The sequence below is a fragment of the Erythrolamprus reginae genome, chromosome 3, assembly GCF_031021105.1.
Source record: "Erythrolamprus reginae isolate rEryReg1 chromosome 3, rEryReg1.hap1, whole genome shotgun sequence".
NCBI classification, from domain to species: Eukaryota; Metazoa; Chordata; class Lepidosauria; order Squamata; family Dipsadidae; genus Erythrolamprus; species Erythrolamprus reginae.
This window is the reverse complement of record NC_091952.1, coordinates 231,206,525-231,230,922: the sequence shown is the minus strand read 5'-3', so window position 1 is coordinate 231,230,922 and position 24,398 is coordinate 231,206,525. Positions and strand designations below refer to the sequence as shown.

At 43.3% G+C, this 24,398-nt stretch overlaps 1 protein-coding gene across 1 annotated transcript; it reads right to left on the bottom strand.

The window, feature by feature from the left end:
• Positions 1–20,710, bottom strand: DCSTAMP (dendrocyte expressed seven transmembrane protein). The gene is made up of 4 exons (XM_070749239.1): positions 20,701–20,710; positions 17,302–18,347; positions 1,729–2,055; positions 1–273 (listed from the first exon to the last, which is right to left on the bottom strand). Exons 2-4 carry the CDS (start codon positions 18,313–18,315, stop codon positions 190–192), a joined length of 1,425 nt encoding a protein of 474 aa, XP_070605340.1. The 5' UTR covers positions 18,316–18,347; positions 20,701–20,710; the 3' UTR covers positions 1–189.
• Between the last annotated feature and the right edge of the window lie 3,688 nt (positions 20,711–24,398).

Sequence of the window (24,398 nt, the reverse complement as noted above, 5' to 3'; positions counted from 1 at the left end):
TAAGAGAAACAAAGCAAATTTTGGTTTATTTTTACTAATAGAGCCTTACATTTTAAAAAATATTTCTTTAATACTTTCAAATTTAATATTAAGGCAATCAGTGATTTGCAAAACACCCACAAAGATTTGAAGTTCGAGGAGCTCTTCACCGGGCAAAAAGTTGAGCTTAACAATCTGTGTCTAATGCTATTAAACAGGACTTTCTTTTTCTACATTGGTTTCTTTCTTCCTCACATTTCCCAGTGGCTGGAGGATGGGAAACCAAAAATGTAACTGTAAAGGAATAAGGAAAAAGGAGGAAGGGGAAGAAGGAAAAAGGAAAAGGTTAGTTTTACTCATTACAGAAGAAGAGAGTTTTAGAAACATAGAAACATGGAAGTCTGACGGCAGAAAAAGACCTCCTGGTCCATCTAGTCTGCCCTTATAGTGTTTCCTGTATTTTATCTTAGGATGGATATATGTTTATCCCAGGCATGTTTAAATTCAGTTACTGTGGATTTATCTACCACGTCTGCTGGAAGTTTGTTCCAAGGATCTACTACTCTTTCAGTAAAATAATATTTTCTCATGTTGCTTTTGATCTTTCCCCCAACTAACTTCAGATTGTGTCCCCTTGTTCTTGTGTTCACTTTCCTATTAAAAACACTTCCCTCCTGGACCTTATTTAACCCTTTAATATATTTAAATGTTTCGATCATGTCCCCCCTTTTCCTTCTGTCCTCCAGACTATACAGATTGAGTTCATTAAGTCTTTCTGGATAGGTTTTATGCTTAAGACCTTCCACCATTCTTGTAGCCCATCTTTGGACCCGTTCAATTTTGTCAATATCTTTTTCTTCTCCAGAACTGAACACAGTACTCCAAATGTGGTCTTACCAGCATTCTATATAGCGGGATCATAATCTCCCTCTTCCTGCTTGTTATACCTCTAGCTATGCAGCCAAGCATCCTACTTGCTTTCCCTACTGCCTGACTGCACTGTTCACCCATTTTGAGACTGTCAGAAATCACTACCCCTAAATCCTTTTCTTTTGAAGTATTTGCTAACACAGAACTGCCAATACAATACTCAGATTGAGGATTCCTTTTCCCCAAGTGCATTATTTTACATTTGGAAACATTAAACTGCAGTTTCCATTGCTTTGACCATTTATCTAGTAAAGCTAAATCATTTACCATATTACAGACATAGTCAAAGAAATCAATGAGATTAGTCTGACATGATTTGCCTTCAGTAAAGCCATGCTGATTTGGGTCCAATAAGTTATTGTTTTTTTTCTTTGGTATCTGTCTCCTAAGCAGAACTGAAAAGTAATGAAGGGGGGGAAATGAAAAAAAATTACAAGTAGACCCATTTCAGGGAGAATGAATGCTAAGCATTTCTTCATCCTTCAAGTATTGATGGAGGAAGCGGGAAGATTAACCTCAGACACATATGCATTTCAATAATGGCTATAGGTATTTGTGCAGAGACAATATCTATGTGAGTCAAAACATTACTTTGTAAAGAGATATAACCAGCGTAATGCGGTCTATGACCTAAGTAGCTTCCATATTTATTGAAAAATATGTGAAGATTCCCTTTAGGGCAATCTTGGGCAGAGAGAGTATTATTGATCCCGGCTATAGATAAAGTTTTGATGGTGCTTATTTTGGGTGGATTCTACAATTACATTCTGAAGAGTATTGCATCAACCATCACTGTATTTCATGTTATTTACAGTTTACCTTTGCAAATGAATTAAGTTTCCTTTTCACGTTTTTCTCGGAGAACTTGGATCTTCTGTTTAATAATTTTCTGTGCAGATATTTTATCCGTTTCATGTCTGTGCTCGGAAAGAATGCAGTTGCCACTAATATTTTAAGTTGGGTGAGTGTAGACGTCAGAAGCCCCAACACTATTAGAAAGAACAAAATAATTCCAAGCTGGATCCATGTAGCAGAGAGGGAAATCTTCGGTTTGGGAATGCAGCTCTCTTCAAAAAGAGACGTCTTAAAGGAAATGGTCTTGTCAACAATCTCCCCATCATTCAAGATGAATTTAGCTGCATTTTTCTGGGTAAGAGGAAATGAAAGATAAAAATTATGCCATGATCTATGCTGATCTTTAAAATGGCTATGCTGAATAAATTACAATGCACCAATAAAGGAGAATATTTGTAGCCCAGGGGCTGAAATGCAGAATTCTTGATGATCTCTAATTTTGCTTTTTTTCCCCCTTGCAGATGTCTCATTACCCAAACTACCGTATTTTTCGCTCTATAAGACGCACCTGCTGATAAGACGCACCTAGATTTTAGAGGAGGAAAATAGAAAAAAAATATTTTGAGCCAAAAAGGGGAGAGGAAGAGAGGAAGGAGTGAAAAAAGGGAGTGAGGGAGGAAAGAAGGGAGGAAGGAAAAGGAAAGCAAGAAATGGAGGGAGGAAAGGAAGGAAAGAAAGAAAGAAAGGGGGAAGGGACAGGAACAGAGGAAGGAAGCAAGGAAACTTATGAAAGGGGAGAGTAAGAGAGGAAGGACTGAAGGGAGGGAGGGAAGAAGGTAGGAAGGAGAAAGAAAAGAAGAAATAGAGGAAGGGAAGGTAAAAGAGAGAAAGAAAAAGAGCAAGAAAGAAAGCAAGAAAGAGAGAAAGAAAGAAAATGAAAGAGAAATAAAAATAGAGAGGGGGAATGAAAGAAATGGAAGGAGGGAAGGAAGGAGAGAAAGCAAGAGAAAGAAAGAAAGCAAGAGAAAGAAAAAAGAATGAAAGAGCAAGAGAGAAAGAGAGAGAAAGAAAGAAAGAAAGAAAGAAAGGCAACTTCAAAGAAAGGCTCACTGAGCATCTCTCACTCACTCTCTTTCTATCCCTCTTTCTTTCTCTTCCTTTCTCTCTCCTCTTCCTTTATCTCCTCTCTCTCCCTCCCTCTCTCTTTCTCTCCCCCCTCTCTCCCCCTTTCCCTCTCTCTTTCTCTCTCTCCCTCTCTTGCTATCTCTCCCCCCTCTCCCTCCCTCTTTCCTTTCTATCTCTCCCTCCCTCTTTCCTTTCTATCTCTCCCTCCCTCTTTCCTTTCTATCTCTCCCTCCCTCTTTCCTTTCTATCTTTCTCTCCCCCTGCCTTTTTCCAAGCCCTTCCTTTTCCCTCTCCCTATCTAACTACCCCCTCTCCCACCTTTCTATCTCTCCCTCCCCCTTTCTCTCTCCCTTCCTTCATCTTTCTTTCCCTCTCTCTCTCCATCCCTCTTCCTTTCTCTCTTCCTTCCTTCCTTTGTCTCTTTTTTGTTCTTTCTCTCTCCCTCCTTCCCTCCCTCTATGTCTTTCCCTCTCTCTCTCTCCCTCCTTCCCCCCTCTTTTTCTCTCTCTCTTGCTTTCTTTCGCTCTTTCTCTCTTGCTTTCTTTCTCTCTCATTCTCTCTCCCCTCCTTTTTCTCTCTCTCTCTTTCTCTCTCGTTCACCACGCCGGCAACAGAGAGAAAAAGAAAGTGAGAGAGCCGGAGAGAGTGGAAGGAGAGAGCCGGCGGCTGTTGTCTTCGCCTCCGCCCACCGGCTCTGCAGCTAAGAGGCAGCAGCTATCAGCCCCCTCGCCCTCCCAGACGTCCCCAGCGCCCAGCCACGCGCCGCCTCCCGTTAGCCCGGCTGACTTTCCTGCTGCCGTTTTCTCTTCATGGCGCAAAGCCACAGTCCCGGACTCCCGGATCGCTCGCTTCTCCAGCCAGCAAGCCGGCTGCGCGGCGCTTTCCTGGGCAGATGGCTTTGCTGACCGGAGAAGCGAGCGATCCGGGAGTCCGGGACTGTGTGGCTTTGCGCCATGAAGAGAAAACGGCCCAGGCAGCAGGGAAAAGTCGGCCGTTTTCTCTTCATGGCGCAAACCCACACAGTCCCGGACTCCCGGATTGCTCGCCCCAAGGCAGGAGGCGGCGGAGGAGGAGAGGGGGCGGATCGCGCCCCAAGGCAGAAGGCAGTGGCGGAGGAGAGGGGGCGGATCGCGCCCCAAGGCAGAAGGCAGCGACGTTGGAGAGGGGGCAGATTGCGCCCCAAGGCAGGAGGAGGCGGCGGAGGAGAGGAGGCAGATCGCGCCCCAAGGCAGGAGGTGGCAGAGGAGGAGAGGAGGCGGATCGGGCGGGCAATAGGGCAGGGTGGAGAAGCCAGGGGCGCATTTGGCCGGAGGCACCGTGGGGAGGCAGGGGCAGCCGCGGCTCCCTTTACTCCTACTGCCACACCTCCCCCCCCTCCCTGCCTGAATCTTCGCTCCATAAGACGAGGCTGATTTTTCATCCTACTTTGGGAGGAAAAAAACTGCGTCTTATGGAGCGAAAAATACGGTAGGTAACATTCTCAGTGCTAGTGATGTTGCTATCAGCACTAGACTGATGATGTTGCCTAGTTTGGGTAATGAAACATCTGCATATTTGAAATAGTTTGGATAGTGAAATATCTTCCGTAAAATGCTGAAGACTCACCTCTGTCGCCAGGCGTGGGGTTGATTATTTATTTATTTATCTATCTATCTATCTATCTATCTATCTATCTATCTATCTATCTATCTATCTATCTATCTATTGGATTTGTATGCCGCCCCTCTCCGTAGACTCGGGGCGGCTAACAACAATGATAAAAACAGCATGTAACAATCCAATCCAATACTAAAATAACTAAAAGCCCTTATTATAAAAACCAAATGTACATACAGACATACCATGCGTAAATTGTAAAGGCATAGGGGGAAAGAATATCTCAGTTCCCCCATGCCTGACGGCAGAGGTGCGTTTTAAGAAGTTTACGAAAGGCGAGGAGGGTGGGTGCAATTCTAATCTCTGGGGGGAGTTGGTTCCAAAGGGCCGGGGCCACCACACAGAAGGCTCTTCCCCTGGGTCCCGCCAAATGACATTGTTTAGTTGACGGGACCCAGAGAAGGCCCACTCTGTGGGACCTAACTGGTCGCTGGGATTCGTGCAGCAGAAGGTGGTCCCTGAGATAATCTGGTCCGGTGCCATGAAGAGCTTTATAGGTCATAACCAACACTTTGAATTGTGACTGGAAACTGATCGGCAACCAATGCAGACTGCGGAGTGTTGGTGTAACATGGGCATATTTGGGAAAGCCCATGATTGCTCTCGCAGCCGCATTCTGCACAATCTGAAGTTTCCGAACACTTCTCAAAGTTAGCCCCATGTAGAGAGCATTGCAGTAGTCGAACCTCGAGGTGATGAGGGCATGAGTGACTGTGAGCAGTGACTCCCGGTCCAAATAGGGCCGCAACTGGTGCACCAGGCGAACCTGGGCAAACGTCCCCCTCGCCACAGCTGAAAGATGTTTCTCTAATGTGAGCTGTGGATCGAGGAGGACGCCCAAGTTGCGGACCCTCTCTGAGGGGGTCAATGACTCCCCCCCCCGGGTGATGTATGGACAGATAGAATTGTCCTTGGGAGGCAAAACCCACAGCCACTCCGTCTTATCAGGGTTGAGTTTGAGTCTGTTGACACCCATCCAGACTCCAGCAGCCTCCAGGCACCGGCACACGTCCCCCCTTCGTTGTTTCTCTGACCTCTGTAGTATGATTAATTGGGTTGAGTGTGTAAGAGTGCGTAGTTGTGATTTTATGATATTGATTATTATTTTATATTAATGTTTTTAATTGACTTTTTAAATTTTAATATTAGATTTGTAATGTATAGTACAGTGGAACCCCGACATAAGAGCTGCTCGACTTAAGAGCTACTCGAGATAAGAGCTGGGAGAGGAGAGACATTTTTTTATTTTATTTTATTTATTACTTGGATTTGTATGCCGCCCCTCTCCGCGATACGAGCCGAGAAGAGCCGGGCTGGCTTACTTTCCTTCCTTCCCGCGCTGATGCAGAGCCACTCGAACAAAGCGTCGCGCCCCTCTGATGCTTTCGGCGGCTTCCGAAGCGACGCTGGGCTCTTTTGCCGCCAAAAGCGTCAGGGGGGCGTGACGCTTTGTTCGAGTGGCTCTGCATCAGCGCGGGAAGGAAGGAAAGTAAGCCAGCCCGGCTCTTCTCGGCTCGTATCCCGGCACTTGGTGAGTGGAGAGGCGGTCGCCTCCCCTGCCGCCCCACTCTGGGGGTCCTTGGCTTCTGCTGGGGGTGGGGGGATCCGAACGCTGTTTTGAATTTCACATTCCGAGTGGCCCAAACGCCAAAGGCGAACTTCCGCACCTCAGGAGTTAGCTCGCAAACGGCGCGGCTGTTTTAAAACATCGCTGCCGGCCTGGGGGGGGAGAGGGAAAGGGGGGAGAGGGGGGAGAGAAAGAGAGAGGGAGAGAGAGAAAGAGAGAGGGAAAGGGGGGGAGAGGGGGGGAGAAAGAGAGAGGGATAGAAAGAGAGAGAGAGTGAGAGATGCTCAGTGAGCCTTTCTTTGAAGTTGCCTTTCTTTCTTTCTTTCTTTCTCTCTTTCTTTTTCTCTCTTGCTCTCTTGCTCTTTCATTCTTTTTTCTTTCTCTTTCTTTCTTTCTCTCTCTTTCTTTCTTTCTTTCTTTCTCTTGCTTTCTTTCTTTTTCTTGCTTTCTCTCCTTCCTTCCCTCCTTCCATTTCTTTCATTCTCCCTCTCTATTTTTATTTCTCTTTCATTTTCTTTCTTTCTCTCTTGCTTGCTTTCTTTCTTGCTCTTTTTCTTTCTCTCTTTTACCTTCCCTTCCTCTATTTCTTGCTTTCCTTTTCCTTCCTCCCTTCTTTCCTCCCTCTACAGGATTGGGTGGCAGTGAAGTTACTCTCCCCTTTCATAAGTTTCCTTGCTTCCTTCCTCTGTTCCTGTCCCTTCACCCTTTCTTTCTTCCTTTCTTTCTTCCTTCCTTTCTTTCTTTCCTTCCTTCCTTTCTTCCCTCCATTTCTTGCTTTCCTTTTCCTTCCTCCCTTCTTTCCTCCCTCTACAGGATTGGGTGGCAGTGAAGTTGAATAAATAACTACAGTTTAATGAATAAAAATAAAAGTTTGCCATGTTGATTGTTTTGGGTAAAAAGAGGAAGGGAAGGAAAGCTCTCAGCTTATCATCTTATTAATAAGTAAAGTTACATTTATTCTTGCAATGTCTTTTTGCATAATTTAGACTAACTTTGTGAGTTTTTTGAGGGCTGGAACCAATTAAAATTATTTACATTAATTCCTATGGGGAAAAGTCGTTCGAGATAAGAGCTGCTCGACTTAAGAGCGCAGGTCCGGAACGAATTAAACTCGTATCTCGAGGTACCACTGTACTATTGTTATGTTGTGTGCCGCCCTGAGTCTTCAGAGAGGGGTGGCATACAAATCTAATTTTTATTATTATTATTATTATTATTATTATTATTATTATTATTATTATTATTAAAACAAGCAAGCTCAGAAAGCAACAAGGACCCTTCAAATTATAATGCAATCATGAAATTTCCCAATGAGATGTCTGTGTTTATTTCCCTGCAACAGGACATTAACAGTCTCTTAACTGTCTGGCCTAGACCTTAAGCCATTAGTATATCTTTCATATTTGGCAGTAGATGCAAGATTTGGCAATGCTAAAAGCATCATCATCTAAATTATGTCCCTGCATAAGAACGGAATAATGATGAATGGAATTAAAGATCCCACTTTTTTGTCCCCTTGATTCAGGAAAGATCACCTAGATGCTTTTGGATACAACAGGCAAGAACATGTGAAACAAGCTCAAATGCTTTCAGGAAAGAACAAGATTATCAGGGGGCTATTATTATTATTATTATTATTATTATTATTATTTATTAGATTTGTATGCCACCCCTCTCCGAAGACTCAGAGTAATTAGGGAAGGTGGCTTGTGGTGATCTATAAGATCTCAAGCAAAGAAAAAAAATTGCACTAAAGCAATTTTGGCTTGGATACCAAAAGGGTGTGCATGCACATGATATTGTGTGTTCAAGTGTGTGCCCACACCCATAACGCGATGCCCTCCCATCATGCATATGCACACAATCCCTGCTGTGCTGTCCCCCCACACTTGCAGGGGTGTTGGTTTAGAGAAAACTCTGGATCTGTTTATTTTTGTTAAAACACAAACGAAAACTCCTGCAAAGAACAAACCTCCCCTTTTATGCATGCTGCAGAATTCCCTATTACTCTCAGCTGTGATCAAGATCTTCTCCTGTTCCTTTCTACCCCTAATCCTTCGCATACCCACATTCAGGATTGGATCATTAATCACCCCCTCCTCAGCCGACCCAGACAAGGCCCTAGCTGGGGGTTCCATAGGTATTGCAGGGGCCTCCACCTCTATCCCTACGGAACCTCCAGCTTCCATCACTCCTTCCCCCTCACTGTCTGAATCCTCCAATAGCCACACAGGTCTCCAATGCTTGGACGGACCCGGCTCATGTGACTCAAAGTCTGCTATCAGAGGAACTGGCTGCGACCCAACCACAACAAAGCCAACTGGAAATACAGAAACAAACTTGCTGTTGGGCTATCTTTTGCTATCCTCAGGCTTTAGGAGAGCGAAAACAGCTGAAAAGAAGGCTGAAAACCAGCTGTTGCTGACATAGGACCAATGCCTTGGGTGCCTGCAGATCAGGGATGGGCAGTAACGCAGTCCCACCAGTGGAAAATTATTTATTTATTGATTGGATTTGTATGCCCCCCCATCTCCGAGGACTTGAGGCGGCTCACAACATAAATGAAGCTGTGTACCCAGTTCCAGCTGACCATCCCACCCTCCCATCCTCCTTCTCCTCCTCGGAAAACGGCAGGGAGACCAGCACCGGCAGGAGTTGGTGGGGGCCCATTTCCTCCCCCTCTTTTCTCAACAGCTGATGAGCTACCCACCTCAGGCAGAGGGCGACCCAGGAATGAGTGTGCGGGAAACGCGAAGCAAATTGTCACCACAGAGAGCAACACTGGTGAGGTTGTAAATCGAGGACTTAACAGTTCACTTGAATGATGATGATCATTTAAGCCACTTCCACCTGCTCACATGGAAAGCAAGCCACTCCTACCCAGTCACATGACCATCAAGCCACACCCACAAAATAAGCCACACCCACAGCAGTAAAAATTTAGGCTGTCCATTACTGCCTCAGATATGGCTCTGTTTGCCACTGGTGGCACATGTGCCATAAGTTCGCCATCACTGAACTAAGGCATGAAAATAGAAAGTAGCTTTCTGGCCAAAAAAGAAAAAAAGAGAGAAAAAGCCGTTGCCAGGAAAGATAGATAGATATTCATTTCCCATCTTCTCCCAATTACTGTGAAGCAGTAATGGCCGGCATTTACAACGAGGTATCATATCTCCTGAAAGCCAAAGGTTTGCTTTTATATGTGTAATTTCCAGTGTCTGGGATGTTCAGAGTCTGGGATGATGATATCATGCAGAGCTGATGTTTTTCCCCTTACTTAATTTTTTAGAGCTTACTAAAATGGCTGTTTTATGCGTGCAAAGACTCTCTGAAAGCTCCCAAGCCTGATTTCTTTGGCTTTCTGTCAGGAATCAATGGGAAATTATGCCATCAATATTTCATGATTTGCTGACCCAACTTATAAAGCAGAATCCGGGTGAAGTGAGGGCTGAGCATTCCGCCTGGCCAACTTCCTGTACACAAAAGGCACACTGTACAGCTGAAGTTCTTACATCTGGGCTTCCCTGATTAGGGGAGATTGTTCTTTGTCTCAGGGCTTCTTAACAGGTCCATTTAAGTGGAAGGAACTAGCTAAGAGATAAGACATAAACAGCACACAGAGAGTTGAGTTTGGAGTAAGTGCAGCACAAATGGTCCTCTTAAGAGTGTTAATACAAATATAACCCAGATTTGAACAGGTACTATTCACCTTTCTGGTAACTGGTATTTGAATGAACTAACTTGCTCCATTAATATTGTATATTAAGAGCAACCATTAATATATTAAGAGCAACACAGAAAATATATTCAGAGAAAGGGGCATAAATATACTGCTCAAAAAGAAATGAAGGGAACACTCAAATCACATATCCCAGATCTAAATGAATGAAATATTCTCATTGAACAGCATATGAAATTGATTGTCAATCAGTGTTGCTTCCTAAGTGGACAGTTTGATTTCACAGAAGTTTGATTTACTTGGGGTTGTATACTGTTGTTTAAGTGTTCCCTTTATTTTTTTTGAGCAGTGTACATAGAAATACAAATTAGATATTAGTAGGGAAAGCACTATTATTAATAGTAAAGTAGTATTAATACTACAATAGGTATAGTATAATTTACTACTAAAATACAAGGTGAAGTACTACTAGGTATATAATATATTACCTAACCCCTTTACTACTAAAATACAAGGTGAAGTACTACTAGGTATATAATATAATATCTCCGAGACCGCCTTCTGCCGCACGAATCCCAGCGACCGATTAGGTCCCACAGAGTGGGCCTCCTCCGGGTCCCGTCAACTAAACAATGCCGGTTGGCGGGCCCCAGGGGGAGAGCCTTCTCTGTGGCGGCACCGGCCCTCTGGAACCAACTCCCCCCGGAGATCAGAACTGCCCCTACTCTTCCTGCCTTCCGTAAACTCCTTAAAACCCACCTTTGCCGTCGGGCATGGGGAAACTAAACATCTCCCCCTGGGCACGTTGAAGTTATATATGGTATGCCTGTATGTGTGTATGTTAGTATTGGGGATTTTCTTAAACTTATAATATTTTAATTAATTGGATTGTATTGGATTGTTTTTCACTTGTTGTGAGCCGCCCCGAGTCTTCGGAGAGGGGCGGCATACAAATCCAAATAATAAATAATAATAAAATAATAAATATATTACCCGACCCCTTTCCTCTGATCGCCTTTGCAATGTATTATATGTTTACATGTATGTAGCTATATTTTTATTTTTATTTTGTCTGCTATTTTTTCTTGTGTTTTTTTCCTTTTTCCTTTCTATGTTTGTTTTTTTCTTTTGGTTTTTAATGTATATATTTGTTATGGTTGGCTCTGGCCCAGCTCCTGCCCCAGGGAATGGGGAGGTGGATGCAGGGGAAACTTCAACATGTCACAGGCCTGTGTTATTGCCGACAGAATCAGTGCAGAGTTTAGTTTCCTCAGACGAAGAAGAAGGTGGGAGTGACTCGGCAGAAGAGGGCTTGGCACACAGCCCAGGCAGTCAATCTCCCTTATCTTCTATTGCTTCAGATGATGACATTTTGGACCCACGCAAGTGCAGAATTATGCGTAGAAGAGACCAAGTAAGAACATATTACAGGAAATAAGGGAGGCCACCTGTGTTTGGGTGGGGCTCCAGTAATTAGGGCTGCTGCTATAAAAAGCAGCATATGGGTTTGGCCATTGTGGAAGAATATCTGTTGCAGTTTCGTCAGGAATCTTGTGTGCTGGACTTTGTTGCTTTTTCACGCCTTTGAAACCAAAGCAGAGCAGTGTGTGTGTGTGTGTCCCTTCATTGGAAGAAGAAGGGGTGTGAAGTTTCTCCACAGCTGCTGGCTAAGTACTTAATGACTGCTTAAGGGAAATTGTACAGACTACCCGGTTGTTTTTGGGAAGAGTGCTCTTTGCAATACAAAAAGAGTGCTTAGTTTATTTTGACTTTTGTGATAAAGAACATTGTTTTGAATTTTCAAACATGTGTGTGTGTCTGAAATTTGTACCCTTGAATTTTCGGGAGGCTCCTGTCAGAGAGCCCGGCAGAACATATATTTAATAAAAAAAATTTAAAATAACAATAATAATAATAATAATAATAATAATAGTAACAACAACAACAACAACAACATTCAGGTAGCGTACTACAGTGCACACTTTGCACTTGGAGGGAAACGGAATGAGGATGCTCATCTCTAACCTTCACCACAACGCCAGTCGATGATCTACTGCTCATTTTCTTCCGCTGGCTTCCCGCGATGCGATAGTTCTATTTTATTTATTTGTTTGTTTGTCTGTTTTGCAAGTACGTATTGATGGTATACAAAGATATAATAATATTTATATACATGATACTAGTAAAAGTGAAACATTAGAACAGGGGACGGAAAGTACTCTGGTGCACTTATGTAATAAGTTGGAAATACAGTGATACCTCGTTTTACGAACTTAATTGGTTCCGGGATGAGGTTTGTAAGGTGAAAAGTTTGTAAGACGAAACAATGTTTCCCATAGGGATCAATGGAAAAGTGATTAATGCGTGCAAGCCCAAAACTCATCCCTTTTGCCAGTTGAAGCGCCCATTTTTGCGCTGCTGGGATTCCCCTGAGGCTCCCCTCCATGGGAAACCTCACTTCTGGACTTCCGTGTTTTTGTGATGCTGCAGGGGAATCCCAGCAGCGCAAAAACGGGTGCTTTGCTGGCAACGGATGTCTGGAGGTGGGGTTTCCCAGCGAGGGGAGCCTCACGAAATCGCAGCATCACAAAAACACGGAAGTCCAGAGGAGGGGTTTTGAGGCCTTCCGTGCTTTTGTGATGCTGCGATTTCACTGAGGCTCCCCTCGCTGGGAAACCCCACCTCCAGACTTCCTTTGCCAGCAAAGCAGTGTTCTCTCTAAAATTTTTTTAGGGTGGGCGGAAAAGTATAGTGTCTGAGCGGCAGTCCCTTCGGGACTGGGTGACACAGAAATAATAATAAAATTTCCCTCTAGGCTTCTGGGCAGGTTTGGAAAACTCTGAGTTGATGATGATTTTTAAGTGAGCGATTGCTCACCTGCTCAGCTTAGAGGGAACTATGCAGCAAAGTGCCCATTTTTGCGCTGCTGGGATTCCCCTGCAGCATTACAAAAACACGGAAGTCTGGAGGTGGTGTTTCCCATGGAGGGGAGCCTCAGGGGGATCCCAGCAGCGCAAAAATGGGCACTTTGCTGGCAACAAAAGTCTAGAAGTGGGGCATCCCAGTGGTGGCGGCTTGGGTTTGTAAGGTGAAAATAGTTTGGAAGAAGAGGCAAAAAATCTTAAACCTCGAGTTTGTATCTCGAAAAGTTTGTATGACGAGGGGTTTGTAAGACGAGGTATCACTGTAATACTAACTTCCCCCATGAATATTCTCTGTGAGAGCTATGTGCCTTGTGACCTTACTTTCTAGCTAACCTCGTATGTGCTTTTGGTTCATGGTTTTATCTCAAATTCAGTGTCTGCTAATACTTTTTTCCTGGAAATCAAGGCAACCTCCACAGACACCACAAACATAAGTATGCAAAATTGGAACTTTTTAAAGTTTGGGATGGTTGTTCCAACCATTTAGGAAGAGTTTCTGACCTACTATTCTTTCAGAATGGTCAAAACAAGCAGGGCACATACCGAATAATTTGCAGGTCACCAGTCACAGCTTAATTATGTTGTGGGTAACTAATCCCAAAGCATGCACTAAATCCAACCAATGCATTAATACAGCCAAAAAGAATTTTTAAGGAATCTTGTGGAAATCTATGCAATGAACTTGAAGTCAAAAATATTTGAAGGAAAAATTCCCAGATGAAAACTGTCAAGTGGTGCTTGCAAAAGTTATGTTTTTTAAAAAAATCTATTTACTCTCCTTTTATAAAGCAAGAATGTGAGGTAACTTGCTGAGAGCAAAGCAAGTTAGCAAAAAAACAAATCCTTAGCTTGTGCCATTGTATCAGAGAAACATTTTGATGCCTACTGAGAATTGTTTAGCTTCCAGAGTTATGAAGTCAATGTGTCCTTAATATAAGGGGTTGCTCAATGTTCCAGTTTGCCCAACAATTGGCAGGAAATACAGGCCATAAATCTGCTGAATGCTGAGTCACTCATCATTAGCAAGCAGATCTGAAAACCTCAGCTGAAAAAAAGAACATTTCCAAGAGTCGTATGCCTATTGCCTCTTTGAGAGCTAGCAAAAGAAGATACATTTTTCTTTCCAGCAGCTTCCAGTAGCTCATGGGAATTGGAAGTAATCTGGTAACAAATCTATTGGGGTTGACTTGAGTTTAATATGAGAAAGATATTCTCTTAATGCTCTATATGCGAGTCTTAGATGCTGTTAGTTTTGTCTGCAGTTAATATGGTTTCAGCTTCTTGGTCACCGCTTTTTATAGTCTCAGCCTCTGTTTTGTGGGCAAGGAGTTTATGTAGGTCACTTGCAGTAATGGGCAGCCAAAATTTTTACAGTCCATGCTGTGGGTGTGGCTTATTTTGTGGGCATGGCTTAATGGTCATGTGACTGGGTAGGAGTGGCTTGCCTGCCGTGTGACCAGGTGGGAGTGGCTTGAACGCTCATCATCGTTCAAGTGAAATGTTAAGTCCTTGACTTACAACCTTACCAGTGTTGCTCGCTGGGGTGACCATTTGCTTCGAGTTTCCTGCCTCCTCTCCTTCCTCTGCCTCAGGCTGGGTAGCTAGGTGAACAGGTGCTGCCAGAAGCATAAATGCTGCCAGAGCTGCTTCCACCCACACTTTCTGCTTGCACCTGAGATGGGAGGTCGCCACAGGAGGCTGGAAGGGAACAGGGCAGGAGAGAGGGAAGCTTGTCCGAGGCCAGAAAGTAGGAAAGAAGAAAAAAGCAAGGAGCACAGATGCAACAGCAGGGGGGGGAGAAAGGAGAGCCAAGACAAGACCAGTAATCCAGGAAGTGACTGCCACCGATCAGCTGGAGCTCCATTTCCACCAGTGGAACTGTGTTCCACCCCGTCCTGCCTGCTGCCCACTCCTGGTCACTTGGCTGACAATGCAGTTAATAAAAATCAATGTGGCCCAGTGGTTAAGAGGGTAGAAATGAGACTGGGAAGACTCAGGTTGTTATGGAAACTTAAAAAAAAAGTAAAGGTTTTCCCTGTCTAGTCATATCCGACTCTAGGGGGCGATGCTCATCTCTGTTTCTTAGCCAACGAAGCCAACATTTTTTGAAGACAGTTCTGTGGTCATGTGTCCAGCATGACTGTACCCCAAAACACACGGAATGCTGTTACTTTCCTACCCAATAGACAACAACAAGCATGCAAATGCAAGTAGAGAAATAGGCACCAACAAGTGTTACCTATTTATCTACTCACATTTACATGCCTTCAAACTGCTAGGTGGCCAGGAGACAGGACAAGTAACGGGAGGTCACCCCATTGCACAGTGAAACTCAGATGGCAAATCCAGGCTGTCAGCTTTCCAACTGACAAGCTCAACATCTTTAACTGCTAAGCCATCATGCTGGCTGTGGAATTCTGGGCATTGAAGACCACATAGATCTCAAAGTTGCTAAGGTTCAGAAACACTATCCTAATGGCGTACCCTACAATGGTGTTGGGATAAAATGATGGTCATTCCCACACATCATTTGAAAATGTATAAAATACCAATGTTAAGAAATAAAGGCACAGGAAGAACTCTACATAATCTTTTACCCCAGTAAAGCCCCAAATTTAAGAAATCACTTATTGAAGATACAGTGGTACCACATGATACGAACTTAATTGGTTCCAGGAGGAGGTTCGTAAGGTGAAAAGTTCGTAAGACGAAACAATGTTTCCCATAGGAATCAATGTAAAAGCAAATAAAGCGTGCAAATCCTTCAGGAAAATCCCAAACTTTAGAAGGGAGGTGAACAGAGGGCAGGGAGGAGCAGCTAAAGGGGGCGGGTGGAAGAAGCAAGGCTAGGGTGAGTGGGAAGGAAGAAAGGCAAGAGGGGCGCCCCTCCCTTTTCTTTCTTCAAAAGACACCCTTCCAGTGCCTGTGGCTGTTCTCTGCAAAGTCTTTCCCCCTCCAAGCCGCCCCTCCCTTTTCTTTCTTCAAAAAACACCCTTTCAGTGCCTGCAAGCACGCTGTTCTCCTACTTTTATTAATGCAAAGTCTTTCCCCCTCCAAGCCGCCCCTCCCTTTTCTTTCTTCCAAAAAGGGGGGAAAAAGAAACCCCTTCATCCCAGCAGCAGCGGCTTCGGTTCGTAAGGTGAAAATAGTTTGGAAGAAGAGGCAAAAAAATCTTAAACACCGGGTTCGTATCTTGAAAAGTTCGTTAGAAGAGGCGTTCGTAAGATGAGGTACCACTGTACTTAAATATGTGGTGTGCCTTTATAGTGGCTGAAATCACAGATCCTACTAATTCAGTTAGGTAAAGACCAGTAATGGGCTGCTGCTCCCATGCAGGGGGAACGCAGTGTGGGTAGCAAGTTTATGCACTATTTATTGAATACTTAACCTTTTTTCTATTGTCCTTCCTTCTCTAGTACTTTAGCATGATCCTTAATTACTTTTAAAATAGGAAATAATTAATAGTATGTTTTTACCCATAAATGGTTTAATCATTTTAATCATTATCTAGAACTGAACTTTTATAGCAATTAAAGAAAATTAAGCTACTTGCCTAATCTGTTATCATACCGAACCTGGTGGGTTCAGTACAAAACCTTAAAATGTTACTGTGCTCCTTAATAAATAATACTGTCTATCGTTTGTCCTTTTTGTGACTCTTCAAATAATGTGACTTAATCAACTGAAAAAGAATCCAAGCACTTATTTGAAAACTTATCTTGGTTGGTAAATCACTCCTTTAAGCCACACCATGGTCACATGATTGTCAAGCCACTCCCACCTGGTCACATGGCTGGCGAGCCACTCCTACCCAATCACATGACCATCAAGTCACACCCATACAATAAGACGTGCCCACAATGTGGTAGTAAAAATTTTGCAGCTCTTCACTGGTAAAGACCATCACATTGCATTTTCTATACTTTCTCAAACTGAGCTTCTTATTTTATTTTATTTATTTATTTATTTTATTGGATTTGTATGCTGCCCCTCTCTGTAGACTCGGGGCGGCTAACAACAGTAATAAAAAACATCATATAAATCCAATATTAACACAACTAAAAAACCCTTATTGTAAAACCAAACATCCCTACAAACAAACATAACATGCATAAATTGTAAAGGCCTAGGGGGAAAGAATATCTCAATTCCCCCATGCCTGATGGCAGAGGTGGGTTTTAAGGAGCTTACGAAAGGCAAGGAGGGTGGGGGCAATTCTAATCTCCGGGGGGAGTTAGTTCCAGAGGGCCGGGGCCGCCGCAGAGAAGGCTTTTCCCCTGGGCCCTGCCAAACTACATTGTTTTGTTGACGGGACCCGGAGAAGGCCAACTCTGTGGGACCTAACCGGTCGCTGGGATTATGTTTTTCTCTTTCTCTCCCACAGGCACATCAAACATTTCTCTTGATTTTAAAAAAATGGGTGCTTCCAGCTGCCTTAAACACCAAGCTTGGTGTGACTTTTGCTTTTGTTTAATATTCAGGCCCTTCAAAACTTGAGGTTTGCTTTTTAAAAAAAAAAAAAAAAAATTTGCCATGCCTACCCACCCCCAGTTTTTCAACCCTACTTTTTAGCATAATTTTATTCTGTAGAAAATCTGTATCTGAAAGCAATACCAAAAGTGCTGCACTGTAGCTAAGATACTTACGTGGTAATATAATTTGAAGTGGACCTCTAGCTCAGGGAAATCGTGGAGATGCTTGCTCACGGAAAAAATGAGCCAGTAAAGCAAATAATCCACTGCTGAAAAGACGACCCAAATGCAAAGGTTAGCAAGCACAGGGAGATAAAAGCGTGCGGTGCATTTCCTTGCTTTAGGTGTTTGGCAAAAAGACGGCACCCGAGAGTACACGTTCCTTTCTCCTTTACTCAGGGGGAGTACCGAGAGCTTTTCCCGCTGCCGTACTTGTTCATTATACTTGATGAACCCTTGTGTAATGTACGTGTTCTTAAACTTGATGGTCTGTGGGCTCAGGAAGTTTTGGAGGAAGAGGTACGTGCCGAGCAGAACCAAAACGATCCCCACAAAAGGCAGCACTTTCTTGCCCAGAAGGGACTGTAGAGCTATTATGGAGGAGATCTGGCCGGTGATGATATCAATGCTCAGTCTTGTTTTTTCCAACTGCAGCTTCAGGTCTTCATCCGAAACCGAGAAAGACGTGTTTAAGCTATCACGCACCAACAGCAGTTGTTTCGAAACCTTCAGTTGGCTGTAAATCCACTGGATTGCTTTGAGATAGGTGAGGTCGAGGAAGGTCCAATGCTGGGAATGGAGGATACAAGTCACACTATCAGCCAGCTGTTTCAGGTTGAAAAAAATATTTTGGATGTTGCCAGCAACCACCATCGCAGTTCCGGCAGCAATCAGCATGTTTCTGCCTTCGCGCAATCCGCAAGAAAGGAAGAAGACCACCACAAAACAGCGAAAAGACTGGAAAAAGTACAGATTTACAGACAGGAGAATCCATAAAATAGTGACTGCAATGACCGAAAGCTTTGGATGATCCAGCAGAATGGAATAGCCAGGTAGAAGCAGGAACAGGCTTGCTACTAAACTGATGGTACTGCAAAGAACGAAGAGGACCAGCTTATTTTTCCAGCTCAGCTTCCTCTGGGTTACAAAAAGTTCCCGTGATTGCCGGAGAAAAGTGACAAAATCCATTTTCTTTATACTTCAGAGATCCGGTATGTTCCCTTGGTGGGAATAAAACAACAACAAAGGGAATTAATCCTTCAACATAGACCTTTATCCAGACCTACCCTGCATGAATCAAAAAGAGGGCTGTGAAAATATTTATTGACCCCTCGCATCCTGGACATAAACTATTTCAACTCCTGCCCTCAAAACATCGCTATAGAGCACCGCACACCAAGACCACTAGACACAAGAATAGGTTTTTCCCGAATGCCATCACTCTGCTAAACAAATAATTCCCTCAACACTGTCAAACTATTTACTAAGTCTGCACTACTATTACTACAAGTTTTTTCACATCATTCCTATCACCCCTTTCCTCCCAACTCTATGACTGTAACTTGTTGCTTGTATCCTTAAGATTTTTATTAATATTAATTTCCTAATTGCTTATTTGGTCCTTATGACAATCATTAAGTGTTGTACCTCACGATCCTTGACAAATGTATAATTTATTTTATGTACACTGAGAGCATATGCACCAAAGACAAATTCCTGGTGTATCCAATCACACTTGGCAATAAAAAATTCTATTCTATTCTATAAACATGCAGTCAAACTATTCATATCCCTGGTAGTACGTTGTAGCAAGCAAGTGGGTCATCTTTATAGTTTTACCTTGAGGTGGGAAAATGACCATGATTTTCAGGGCCTTTGCTGTGATTTTATTGGCTGAGAACAGTGTTTCTCAACCTTGGCAACTTCTAAACTATCTGGACTTCAAGTCTCAGAATTCCCTAGCTAGCATGCTGCTATTCTAAATACAGTGGAACTGGCCACACGAATGAAAACAAATGCACTCTTCAACTTGTAATTAATAAAGCAATTCTATGCTTACAAGAGAGTAAGCTTGATTAGATCCACTGACAAAATACAATTCACACTTGAAAAATTGTATTACTCTTTCCTTGAAAGTACAGTGTTCCCTCGATTTTCGCCGGGGTTACGTTCCAAGACCTCCTGCGAAAGTCGATTTTCCGCGAAGTAGCGGTGCGGAAGTAAAAACACCATTTTTGGCTAAGGACAGCCAAAAACTACCCCCACGCAACCTTTTTCAAGGCAGCGCAAGGAGCCGGGGTTGAAATTAGGGCAGGGAGCGACGAAAGTGTGGAGGCCAGCAAAGATTGCTTTGAATGTCGGCTGCCCCCGCCCCCCAGCACCTCCGGCCCCCTCGCCGCTACCACCCGCCCGATCCACCCCTCTCACCGGCTTTCTTCGGACACGGGTCCTCCTGCAGCAGCGCTGGCGGCTACGGCTTCTCATCCTCTTCATTCGGCCAGTAGCCGCTCTGAGCGCTTTGAGAATGCCTGCCTCGCCCCTCTCACAGTCCCTTAGCTGAGAGCACTTTTGTCCCAGCTATCAGCGAGGGGGCTGCAGGAGAGGTGGGGCAGGCGTTCTCACAGAGAGGGAGAGGGAGAAAGAGAGAGAGAGCAAGAGGGGGGAGAGTGGAAGGTAGAGAGAGAGAGAGAGAGAAAAATGATAGAAAAAGGGAGAAAAAAGAGAAATGAGAAAATGATTGAAGCAGAGAATGACAGGAAAGAAAGAGAAAGAGAGAGAGGAGTGACTCTTGGTGATGACGTATGACGTCATCGGGTGGGAAAAACCGTGGTATAGAAAAAAACCGCGGAGTATTTTTTAATTAATATTTTTTGAAAAACCGTGGTATAGCCGTTTCGCGAAGTTTGAACCCGCGAAAATCGAGGGATCACTGTAACCCTTATTCCTCATGGTGGACCTTGTTTAGACGCACAGATGCACAATGGAATGAAAAGAATAATCAAAATGTTACCCATTAGCAAGGAGCCTCAAGCAAACAATACGTCTCATTTCCTACACAGTAGAATTTTTCCCGACATAATTCAAGTGAACATAAATCTTCATTGTCTCTCAAGTAGTTTGATTTTTCTAATTCTTAATACCATAAAGAAGTTTTTCCTAAATTTCATTTGAAAATTAGTCTTCTTGGCTAATGTTCACCTTCTATTATTATTATTATTTTTCTTCTTCTTCTATAACTACATTCATGGTCCTTAGAGGAGGCATACTTGCAGGTATCTGACATACAAATATGCCTTAAAGTCACTTGTTTTTCTCAGGTTAACATAACCAATTCTCTTAATTATTCCACATTGATTTGAGATTTGGTCCCTCAACCATCCTGGTTGTGTTCCTCTGAACACTTCCAGAGATACCAGTGTTGCTTTTGAAATGTGATTCCCCAATCTAGAAAAAAATACCCCAAATATCCCGATCCCCAAAGAAGAAGAATGCAGCATCCCATAGACTTCTAGAAGAACATTACAAGCTAGCAAATACATTATGCCTAGCCAAGTAATGCTAAAGCCTACTCACAAACTTCTCCACTGCAAGCATCCCGTTAAATTCTTTCATGTTGCATTTTGTTGATTCGGAGGAGAAATATTAATAGGTGCCGATAAAATAGTTCATTATGAATCACTTTGTTTTGTGGAATCCACCCGCAGCATGCGTGGGACAAATGACGAAGCAAACTGAAATGGTTCTGTTTTTGAAGGCGATTAAATGTGGAACTGTTTGCAAAGAGAATTACTAATGATCTGGGCACAAGAGTAAATATTGTTAAATAAAGATTAGCTACAGACTCTTTGGGGTCCAATTGGATGCAGCTTGAAATATATGAATGGCCCTCACTTGCTCTGCTGCAGATTGGGGGGAAAATGTGGAAACGTGGAAGCCTGGGCATTTCTGGAGACTCAGTTTGGATCACAGTCCAATGTGGGTTTTGTCCACCAGGGAGAGGAGCTGGTGTTATTGTTATAGTTTCTATCCTGGAATATTGACAAGATGCAGGATTCCATCCTCACACATATTTACGGCACGGTCTCCTGTACATAGCACTGAAAGACCAATTAGATTCCACAAGCTTGGACTTCTCTGGGTCCCGGTTGGCGGGCCCATGGGGGGGGGGCTTCTCTGTGGCAGCCCTGGCTCTTTGGAATCAACTACCCCTTGATGTCCGTACTGCTCCCACCCTACTTGCCTTCCAAAAAGTCCCAGGGAAAGAGCCTTCTCTGTGGCGGCCCCGACCTTCTGGAACCAGCTCCCCCCCTGAGATTAGAACTGCCCCCACCCTCCTTGCCTTTCGTAAACTCCTTTAAACCCACCTCTGCCGTCGGCATGGGGGAATTGAGACATGTCCCCCGGGACTATGCAATTCATGTATGGTATGTTTGTGTGTATGTCTGCTTTAATAACGGTTTTTTTTAATGTTTTAAAATTATTAGATTTGTCTTGAATTGTTTTATTGTTGTTGTGAGCCGCCCCGAGTCTACGGAAAGGGGCGGCATACAAATCTAATAAATAAATAAATAAAACTGCAATGATTCACTTAACAACTGTAGCGAGAAAGATCATAAAATGGGGCAAAAGTCACTTAACAATCTTACTTAGCAACAGAAATTTTGGACTCAACTCAGTTGGTCCAAAATTCTTAAACAAAAAGTTTAAGAATCCCTAGAATTCTGGGAATTGAAGCCCACACATCTTAAAGAGAAACACTGACTTAAGAATAACCTTCTATAATATGAAAACCAGAGTTAATTGTAAGAAAGAAGTTCAACTATTTCATAATAGTTTGCAACAGTGTTGAAATCTCTGTTTTCACTGGCAGATGGCTTCAGGAAGCTGTCTCATCCAAAAACAGAGCCCAGGGTGGCCATGGGCAATTGCCCTGGGTTCCATCTTCACTGGAAAAAGGCTGCAGGAGGCAATCGCGGACAAAAATGGATCCTCGACAAGTGATGTTGAGCTGACTATGCCATCCCTGGCCATACCCCTCCCCCTCAAAGTCAAACACAACCCTGATGTGACTCTCAATGAAATTGAGTTGACCCCTGTTGTAGGATAAAACTGTTTGTTTGTTTATTTATTTATTTATTTATGTTTATTTTGTCCAATACACAATACATATTGAAGAGAATAGACATGTAGTATTATATATAAAGAAAAGGATAGAAGAAAATATATAAAAATAGAGGAGAAGATATATGAAAGGAAGAAAAGATATATGATATATCAGATAAGGAGAGACAATTGGACAGGGGATGAAAGGCAGGCTAGTGCACTTATGTACGCCCCTTACTGACCTCTAAGGAACCTGGAGATGTCAATCATGGATAGTCTAAGGGAGAAATGTTGGGGGTTAGGGGTTGACACTACAGAGTCCGGTAATGAGTTCCACGCTTCGACAACTCGATTGCTAAAGTCATATTTTTTACAGTCAAGTTTGGAGCAATTAATATTAAGTTTGAATCCGTTGCGTGCTCTTGTGTTGTTGCGGTTGAAGCTGAAGTAGTCATTGTGAAATAAAACTTACTCAGGCGTGACTGCTGCACAGCAATTGGGGATGCTTACTCACTGCCCCAGTTAACAACTTCCATAAATACTAACAGAGAGGAAGGGGGGAGAGAGGGAGGGATGGAGGGGGAGAGGGAGGGAGAAACAGAGAGAGAAAAAGAGTGAGTGACTTGCTGGTGCAGTGCAGATCTATTTTCGTGGCCCGAAAGGGCTCTCATAAAAAAAAGAGAGAAGAAAAAAGAGAAGAAAGCTGCAGTAAGAACGGCACTGGGTTTTTTTTTTCATCTTTTCTTTCCATTCAATGCTTGAAATTCCCTGCCTAGCATAATCACAGCCTATCTCCTGATTGCAGAGCTATGCTGTAGGTCCTCTCAACAGTCAAGTTTAGATTTATGGAAGATTTTCAATTAATGCGCCACTGATACAAGGTGATGTTTTCGCTCTGTTGTTGTACTATGCAGCGTGGAATGCTTTCAGCGATGTTCTATTTTGTCCCCAGGAAGACTTTTGTGGAGTGCCTAGCAGAAGCAAATAAAGTAACCTGCCCAGGACTGTATATTCTCTTCCAAGCAATTACATTTATTGTTGTTATCCACATGGGTCCGAGCAAGCAAAGTCAGCTAACTGTCCATCTCCTTGTTCAGCGTTCTGCTTTCAAGGAATAAATGCAGCCAAAAGATCTGCTTTGGGAACAGCAATTGTTGGGATTTGGAAACACAACTTTTTTCTTTTTTCAGCCTTAGAGGAAGGTGCTCTGGAAGAAAAGCGGGATGCACCCAAGATGTTGGACTCCCTGAGAACCAAAGAAAGCCACCATGCACCATGGCAGATGGATTTAAACAAAGGCTACATATTCAACCTCATGGTCTCAATTCACAGAGTTCTTGATACAAACAATGGCATGGATAATTTTTTATTATTATTATTATTATTATTATTATTATTATTATTATTATTATTACTACTACTCCTCCTACTACTACTACTACTACTATTACTATTACTATTTGTTCTGCCGTGCTCTCTGGTAGGAGCCTCCCGAAAATTCAAGGATACAAATTTCAGACACACACACGTTTGAAAATTCAAAACAATGTTCTTTATCACAAAATTCAAAATAAACTGAGCACTCTTTTTGTATTGCAAAGAGCACTTGTCCCAAAGCAACCGGGTAGTCTGTACAATTTCCCTTAATCAGTCTTTAAGTACTTAGCTAGCAGCTGTGAAGAAACTTCACACCCCTTCTTCTTCCACGAAGTGAAACACCCACACACTTTGCTCTGCGTTGGTTTCAAAGACGTGAAAAATCAACAAACAAAGTCAAGGCATGATTCCTGAAGAACTGCGATCAGATACTCTTCCACAATGGCCAAACCCACACGCTGCTATTTATAGCAGCAGCCCTAATTACTGGAGCCCCACCCAAACACAGGTGGCCTCTCTTATCTCCTGTAATATGTCCTTACTTGGTCTCTTCTACGCACAATTCTGCGCTTGCATGGGTCTAAGACGTCTTCATCCAAATCAATGGAAGATAATGGAGATTGACTGCCTGGGGTGTGTGCCAAGCCCCTCTCTTCCAAGTCACTCCCACCTTCTTCTTCGTCCGAGGAAACTAAACTCTGAACTAAGTCTGTCGACAATAACACCTATGACATGTTGAAGGTTCCCCTGCATCCACCTCCACATTCCCTGGGGCAGGAGCTGGGCCAGAG